Source organism: Prinia subflava, chromosome 4 (assembly GCF_021018805.1).
Source record: "Prinia subflava isolate CZ2003 ecotype Zambia chromosome 4, Cam_Psub_1.2, whole genome shotgun sequence".
In the NCBI taxonomy this organism is placed as follows: Eukaryota; Metazoa; Chordata; class Aves; order Passeriformes; family Cisticolidae; genus Prinia; species Prinia subflava.
Window position 1 is genome coordinate 16,566,990 of NC_086250.1, and position 8,510 is coordinate 16,575,499.

The 8,510-nt window shown below is 66.5% G+C and overlaps 1 protein-coding gene across 1 annotated transcript; it reads right to left on the reverse strand.

The window, feature by feature from the left end:
• Window positions 1-653: 653 nt before the first annotated feature.
• On the reverse strand, window positions 654-4,062 carry LOC134549283 (uncharacterized). The gene is made up of 5 exons (XM_063394853.1): window positions 3,078-4,062; window positions 2,835-2,927; window positions 2,505-2,608; window positions 2,358-2,412; window positions 654-2,284 (listed from the first exon to the last, which is right to left on the reverse strand). The coding sequence occupies exons 1-5, from the start codon at window positions 4,060-4,062 to the stop codon at window positions 933-935; spliced, it is 2,589 nt and encodes an 862-aa protein (XP_063250923.1). The 3' UTR covers window positions 654-932.
• Between the last annotated feature and the right edge of the window lie 4,448 nt (window positions 4,063-8,510).

Genomic DNA, 8,510 nt, shown 5'->3' on the forward strand with positions numbered 1-8,510 from the left:
TGTGTCCCTTGCTACAATGCACCGTTTTCCACTGGGAAGGGAGGGATGAGTGTTGAAGACAGAGGCAAAGAATGCATTAAACACCTGTACCGTGTCTCTGCCCCTGTCTGTGAGGTGACCATCCACATCCTGGTAGGGGACAATGTTACTTTTACAATGATTTTTTTTCCCTTTAATGTATTTGAAAACACTGCTTTTTATTGTGCCTCACATTTCTGGCCACCTTCATCTCCAGCTGAGCTTTCGCCACACCAAATCTCTCCCTTCAGTGGCAAGAAGCATCTGTGACCTGCTTTCCACTGGGCACACAGCTTCCTTTTCCATGCTATTTCCCAGAGAAGATGCCTGTTCAGGCAAGCCAGCCCTCTGCCTCACCTGCTTGCCTGCTGACATTGGGGAATCACCTGCTCCCGTGCCCTTCGGGGGTGACGTTTCAAAAGTGACCAGAGGAGCTGGCGTCACTCTGGGAGTTGCCAGGGTCCCTCCTCACTCGGGGAGCTGGTGGGTGTTTGATATGTGTGGGTGTTTTCCCAGATTACCCCCATTTCTTTGCGGGGTGACTGCTTGCCCCTCACGGCTTCCCTTAAATGGCGGCTCCTCCCTCAAGCTGGCGGTCATTATGAGGGGACATTGGGGCTCGGCTTGGAGTGGAAATGGTCCCAAATAGCACCAGACCTGACAGCCGGGAATGGGTTGGTGGTTGTTTTATTTTTTGGTTTGTGGTTGGTTTGGTGTTTTTTTCTTTTATTGAGTCCTGCCTGGGCCCGGGTACCTGGGTGCTGCAGAGGCTCTGGCAAGGCCTCAAAACCGCCAGCCCCGCAGCCAAGGGTGGCGCAAGATCTCCTCCAGCTGTGGCCTGTCCGCGGGGTGCTTGGACAGACACCAGCAGATGAGGTGCTGGCACTCTGCGGAGAGGAGGCAGAAAGCGGCGGTCACTTGCAGAAGGCTCGTGCCCGGCGCCCCCCGACGCCCGCGGGGCCCGGGCCGTGCTGCGTGTGCTCAGAGCCGCGCCGGGCCCAGAGCGCCGCCGGTGCCCGGTGCGGGAGGGCGGCCCGGCGGGACACGGCCCCCTCCTTCAGGCGGCGTGTGCCACACGGAGCCCGGCGGCACGGGCCGCCTCCTGCCTGCGGCCGGCCCTTGAGGGCAGGGGCCGCGGAGCTGCGGGAGGGCCGCGCCGGGCTGCGCGCTGCCGTCTGCCAAAGCCGCCCGCTTGAGGCCGGGTACCAACCTGGAGAGACCTGCGGCCCGAAGAAGAGCTGCCCCAGCACGATGGCGCGGTTGTCCTCGAAGGGGAGGCTCCCGCACACCATTGCGTACAGCAGCACGCCCAGGGACCACACGGTGGCCGAATCGCCGCGGTAGCAGCCCATGGCGACCAACTCGGGCGGGCTGTACGCCTGTGTTCCTAGGGGACACAGGCAGCGCTGTCCAGCCGCAGGCTGCTGCCTTCCAGAGCCTGGCGCCAGCCTCCTGCCAGAGGCAGGGGCTGCACTGCCGGCCACAACCTCCCCCCACCCCCGAGGCCACTCCGCGCCCTCCGGCCCAAGCCAAGAACCCCTTCTGCAAGGCAGACAAGGCCGACGGGGCAGCCCCAGCCCTCGCAGGGCTGCCGAGCCGAGCGGCCGGGGCCCGGCTTTGGCGGCCCCCGCCCCGTGTGGGCAGGGCCGGCAGCCGGCTCCTGGGACACGGCTCCGCCCCGTGCCACAGGGCTGGCGGCAGCCGGCTGAACGCCGCCCCCCACGGCCACGGCCGAGGAGGGAACGGGGCCGTGCAGTGCCCGGCACCGGGAGCAGGGCCCGGGCTGGGGCTCTCGGCTCACCGGCAAATCGCGTGAAGGCTCGCTCCTGGAGGAAGGTGCCGCAGCCGAAGTCAATCAGCTTCAGATCTCCGCATGCCGGGTCCACGAGGAGGTTCTCCAGCTTGATGTCCCGGTGCAGGACGCCGCAGGCGGTGCAGTGCTGCACGGCGCACAGCACCTGGCAGAAGAGCCAGCGCGCCTTGTCCTCGCTCAGGAACCCGTGCTCCCGCAGGAGCTGCAGGAGATCCCGCGACCGCTCCGGACGCTCCATCACCAGCGCGAAGCTGTCAGGCAGCTCAAACCAGTCCAGCAGCTGGATGATGAAGCGGCAGCCGGAGCCCACCTTCTCCATGAGCGCGATCTCCATCGGAACGCAGGTGCCGTCGGGCTGTGAGGAGGAGACAGCGCCTACAGCGGGCCTGACGCTGCCCTGTGGCTGCGCCGGGCCCTGCCTGGCATGCCCCCGTGGCCCCTCGGGCAGCCTTCCTGGTGATGGGGATTCATCCCGCCCGGGGGACGCTTGGGGCACAGCCCGCTCTGTGCCGCTGGCCCCGCTCACTCACCAGCTCGACCCACTGCAGGACGCTCTCCCGGGCCACGCGTTTGACGGCCACCTGCCAGCCATCGAGACGGGGGGGCTGAGCTCAAGGCCTGCCCTTGCCCGCCGCTGCCCCTCCCCGCACGCCCGGCCTTCCCGCTCACTCACCGGCCTCCCGTCCGAGAGGCGGATGCCCGAGAAAACGGTGCCGAAGCCGCCGCTGCCCAGCTGCGGGCCCAGCTGGTAGAGCTCCTGCAGCTCCTTCTTTCGCCCTGCGGCCAAGAGCGAGCCGTCAGCCTTGCGCCCAGGAACCCCCCGAGCGCCCGCAAGTGAAGCGGGCCGAGCCGCCGCGGGCCCCGCTGCTCTGACCTGCTTCCTGCTGTGCGCCGGGCAGCGGCCCCCGCCCGGCAGCCCCGGGGCTGGCCAGCGGCACGGCCGGGCCGGGGCAGGGCGCAGAGGCGGCTGCGGGAGGCGCAGGGCAGCGGGGCAGGGCGGCACCGTCTCTATCCCCGGCGTCGTGGGCCGCGCTCAGCTCTTGTGGCCGGCCGGGGCTACAGCCCGAGGCTTCGCCCGGGGGCGTCCCAGGAGCAGCTGCAAAGCAGAGAGGGCCTTTTGAAGCCGTGGCATCAGAGGCGCTGGAAGCAGCCAGGGACTAGGCCACTCTCAGGGGCCCCGGCCTGGCCTGGGCATGCCCGTCAGGAGCCCCAGGGGAGCCTCTGACAGCTCCTCAGGACCTCTCACCTGCTCTTACGAAGGCCTTCGAGGTAGTCGAGAGCCGTGGTGCGGCAGCTTCCTGGGGATGGAGGAGACTCCTTGGTGTCTCAAGGATCGGCTCCACCACCAGGCTGGGGCTGTTGCCAGCTGGCACAGCCAACACAGCGTCCTGGGACCTGCGGGATGACACCTGCTGGTGCCAGGACGCTGGCTGCTCCGCCAGCTGCTCCTGGGAAAGCTCCCTTGCCTCGGGCTGGGCTCCCATCTGGACTTCAGGGCTTTCCCTGGCCACGTCAAGGCTCGGGGTTGTGCCCTTGAAGTCCGTGAGCCCAAGGGAGCTGGGAGACCTGTGCATGGGCTCTGCACCTTCTGCAGGCCGACAGGTCTCACTGAGCCTCTGTGAGGGATGGAGGCTGTCAGAGATAGCAGAGGCTCCTGGCAGGATGGAGGGTCTCTGACAGCCTGCACCTCCTGCGTGGATGGCGGGTCTCCGCTGCTGTGCCATCCTTGCAGGGGTTGAGGCGCTCCCAGGGATGGAGAGTCTTGCTGGGAGCAGCCTCTTGCGGGGACGGAGGCTTGTGGAGGATCTGAAGGAGCCGCAGCAGGGCAGGTGGCCTCGCTTCCCCAGCTCCTCCAGTCCTTCCCACAGCGCCTGCCACATCCCCGCGTAGAGCGGCACACGTGTCCCAGTGCCAGCCCAGAGCAGCAGCATCAGTTCCTGCAGCTCGCGGGCCACTGCCGTGCAGCGGCGGCAGCTGCAGGCGCCGCGCGTGGGGCTGGCGGGAGCGCGTGGCCGCTTGTGAGAGGTGGCCCGAGGCCCGCAGGACCTGGGAGCTGCGGGGGCTCCTCGCTTCCTCCGAGAGCCTCTGGGCCGGACGCGGGAGCGCTTGCTCCTCGTCGCTGCTGTCCGTGTGTGCCGCCGCCGTGGTTGCCAGTGGCCGATGGCCCAGCAGACAGCCACGGCGGCCAGCAGCAGGACAAGTGCGGTGAGCAGGACACCACCGTCACCCATGGCTCCGGCACGTCCCATGGCAACCGCACTGGCGGCTGCGGGGGCTGGCCCGGCTTATATAGGGGTGGCGGGTGATGTCACAGTGCTGTGGCCAGGACCCCCTGTAACATCACAGCCCTGCCTCACGCCAGCGCTCGGCCCCTTTGTGCCGTCAGTGCCCCGCCCGCCTCAGGGCTCGGCAGAACTGGCTCATCCCTGAAGATGGCCGTGGCCAGAAAAAGCCTGGAAGTAAGAAGCAGAGGTCAGCCTGTTCCAATGAATCCTTTCCTGGAGCAAGTGGTGGCACATCAGGAAGAGTGCTGGTGCCAGCCGTGTCAAGTCCACAGCTCCCAAGACCCTGCAGCGTTACCAACTGGAAATACCCACTCCTCTCTGCCTGGGAAGATCCTTCAGACACAAAGGAAGTTCCTCTGTCTCTGGGGAGCTCTCCTGAGACGGTGGTCGAGGGCTGGAAGAGTTATTTGTTTGCAGCTCCCTGACCTCTGCAGTGCCTCTGATCTAAATAAATCAGGATTTGTTAAAGACCGCTCATGGTGCTCCCACCGCTCTGGTTTTGACTGGGATAGGCTTCCTTTCTTCCAAGAAGCTGGCCTGTGTTGGGCTTGGATGGGAATGCTGTGAATCAAACAGGGGTGGTTTGGTTTCTGCTGAGCAGGGCTTGCCCTCTTCCAAAACTCTGCTGTGTCCCTTGCTACAATGCACCGTTTTCCACTGGGAAGGGAGGGATGAGTGTTGAAGACAGAGGCAAAGAATGCATTAAACACCTGTACCGTGTCTCTGCCCCTGTCTGTGAGGTGACCATCCACATCCTGGTAGGGGACAATGTTACTTTTACAATGATTTTTTTTCCCTTTAATGTATTTGAAAACACTGCTTTTTATTGTGCCTCACATTTCTGGCCACCTTCATCTCCAGCTGAGCTTTCGCCACACCAAATCTCTCCCTTCAGTGGCAAGAAGCATCTGTGACCTGCTTTCCACTGGGCACACAGCTTCCTTTTCCATGCTATTTCCCAGAGAAGATGCCTGTTCAGGCAAGCCAGCCCTCTGCCTCACCTGCTTGCCTGCTGACATTGGGGAATCACCTGCTCCCGTGCCCTTCGGGGGTGACGTTTCAAAAGTGACCAGAGGAGCTGGCGTCACTCTGGGAGTTGCCAGGGTCCCTCCTCACTCGGGGAGCTGGTGGGTGTTTGATATGTGTGGGTGTTTTCCCAGATTACCCCCATTTCTTTGCGGGGTGACTGCTTGCCCCTCACGGCTTCCCTTAAATGGCGGCTCCTCCCTCAAGCTGGCGGTCATTATGAGGGGACATTGGGGCTCGGCTCGGAGTGGAAATGGTCCCAAATAGCACCAGACCTGACAGCCGGGAATGGGTTGGTGGTTGTTTTATTTTTTGGTTTGTGGTTGGTTTGGTGTTTTTTTCTTTTATTGAGTCCTGCCTGGGCCCGGGTACCTGGGTGCTGCAGAGGCTCTGGCAAGGCCTCAAAACCGCCAGCCCCGCAGCCAAGGGTGGCGCAAGATCTCCTCCAGCTGTGGCCTGTCCGCGGGGTGCTTGGACAGACACCAGCAGATGAGGTGCTGGCACTCTGCGGAGAGGAGGCAGAAAGCGGCGGTCACTTGCAGAAGGCTCGTGCCCGGCGCCCCCCGACGCCCGCGGGGCCCGGGCCGTGCTGCGTGTGCTCAGAGCCGCGCCGGGCCCAGAGCGCCGCCGGTGCCCGGTGCGGGAGGGCGGCCCGGCGGGACACGGCCCCCTCCTTCAGGCGGCGTGTGCCACACGGAGCCCGGCGGCACGGGCCGCCTCCTGCCTGCGGCCGGCCCTTGAGGGCAGGGGCTGCGGAGCTGCGGGAGGGCCGCGCCGGGCTGCACGCTGCCGTCTGCCAAAGCCGCCCGCTTGAGGCCGGGTACCAACCTGGAGAGACCTGCGGCCCGAAGAAGAGCTGCCCCAGCACGATGGCGCGGTTGTCCTCGAAGGGGAGGCTCCCGCACACCATTGCGTACAGCAGCATGCCCAGGGACCACACGGTGGCCGAATCGCCGCGGTAGCAGCCCATGGCGACCAACTCGGGCGGGCTGTACGCCTGTGTTCCTAGGGGACACAGGCAGCGCTGTCCAGCCGCAGGCTGCTGCCTTCCAGAGCCTGGCGCCAGCCTCCTGCCAGAGGCAGGGGCTGCACTGCCGGCCACAACCTCCCCCCACCCCCGAGGCCACTCCGCGCCCTCCGGCCCAAGCCAAGAACCCCTTCTGCAAGGCAGACAAGGCCGACGGGGCAGCCCCAGCCCTCGCAGGGCTGCCGAGCCGAGCGGCCGGGGCCCGGCTTTGGCGGCCCCCGCCCCGTGTGGGCAGGGCCGGCAGCCGGCTCCTGGGACACGGCTCCGCCCCGTGCAACAGGGCTGGCGGCAGCCGGCTGAACGCCGCCCCCCACGGCCACGGCCGAGGAGGGAACGGGGCCGTGCAGTGCCCGGCACCGGGAGCAGGGCCCGGGCTGGGGCTCTCGGCTCACCGGCAAATCGCGTGAAGGCTCGCTCCTGGAGGAAGGTGCCGCAGCCGAAGTCAATCAGCTTCAGATCTCCGCATGCCGGGTCCACGAGGAGGTTCTCCAGCTTGATGTCCCGGTGCAGGACGCCGCAGGCGGTGCAGTGCTGCACGGCGCACAGCACCTGGCAGAAGAGCCAGCGCGCCTTGTCCTCGCTCAGGAACCCGTGCTCCCGCAGGAGCTGCAGGAGATCCCGCGACCGCTCCGGACGCTCCATCACCAGCGCGAAGCTGTCAGGCAGCTCAAACCAGTCCAGCAGCTGGATGATGAAGCGGCAGCCGGAGCCCACCTTCTCCATGAGCGCGATCTCCATCGGAACGCAGGTGCCGTCGGGCTGTGAGGAGGAGACAGCGCCTACAGCGGGCCTGACGCTGCCCTGTGGCTGCGCCGGGCCCTGCCTGGCATGCCCCCGTGGCCCCTCGGGCAGCCTCCCTGGTGATGGGGATTCATCCCGCCCGGGGGACGCTTGGGGCACAGCCCGCTCTGTGCCGCTGGCCCCGCTCACTCACCAGCTCGACCCACTGCAGGACGCTCTCCCGGGCCACGCGTTTGACGGCCACCTGCCAGCCATCGAGACGGGGGGGCTGAGCTCAAGGCCTGCCCTTGCCCGCCGCTGCCCCTCCCCGCACGCCCGGCCTTCCCGCTCACTCACCGGCCTCCCGTCCGAGAGGCGGATGCCCGAGAAAACGGTGCCGAAGCCGCCGCTGCCCAGCTGCGGGCCCAGCTGGTAGAGCTCCTGCAGCTCCTTCTTTCGCCCTGCGGCCAAGAGCGAGCCGTCAGCCTTGCGCCCAGGAACCCCCCGAGCGCCCGCAAGTGAAGCGGGCCGAGCCGCCGCGGGCCCCGCTGCTCTGACCTGCTTCCTGCTGTGCGCCGGGCAGCGGCCCCCGCCCGGCAGCCCCGGGGCTGGCCAGCGGCACGGCCGGGCTGGGGCAGGGCGCAGAGGTGGCTGCGGGAGGCGCAGGGCAGCGGGGCAGGGCGGCACCGTCTCTATCCCCGGCGTCGTGGGCCGCGCTCAGCTCTTGTGGCCGGCCGGGGCTACAGCCCGAGGCTTCGCCCGGGGGCGTCCCAGGAGCAGCTGCAAAGCAGAGAGGGCCTTTTGAAGCCGTGGCATCAGAGGCGCTGGAAGCAGCCAGGGACTAGGCCACTCTCAGGGGCCCCGGCCTGGCCTGGGCATGCCCGTCAGGAGCCCCAGGGGAGCCTCTGACAGCTCCTCAGGACCTCTCACCTGCTCTTACGAAGGCCTTCGAGGTAGTCGAGAGCCGTGGTGCGGCAGCTTCCTGGGGATGGAGGAGACTCCTTGGTGTCTCAAGGATCGGCTCCACCACCAGGCTGGGGCTGTTGCCAGCTGGCACAGCCAACACAGCGTCCTGGGACCTGCGGGATGACACCTGCTGGTGCCAGGACGCTGGCTGCTCCGCCAGCTGCTCCTGGGAAAGCTCCCTTGCCTCGGGCTGGGCTCCCATCTGGACTTCAGGGCTTTCCCTGGCCACGTCAAGGCTCGGGGTTGTGCCCTTGAAGTCCGTGAGCCCAAGGGAGCTGGGAGACCTGTGCATGGGCTCTGCACCTTCTGCAGGCCGACAGGTCTCTTGGAGCTCCCCTGCCTCGGGCTGGGCTCCCATCTGGACTTCAGGGCTTTCCCTGGCCACGTCAAGGCTCGGGGTTGTGCCCTTGAAGTCCGTGAGCCCAAGGGAGCTGGGAGACCTGTGCATGGGCTCTGCACCTTCTGCAGGCCGACAGGTCTCACTGAGCCTCTGTGAGGGATGGAGGCTGTCAGAGATAGCAGAGGCTCCTGGCAGGATGGAGGGTCTCTGACAGCCTGCACCTCCTGCGTGGATGGCGGGTCTCCGCTGCTGTGCCATCCTTGCAGGGGTTGAGGCGCTCCCAGGGATGGAGAGTCTTGCTGGGAGCAGCCTCTT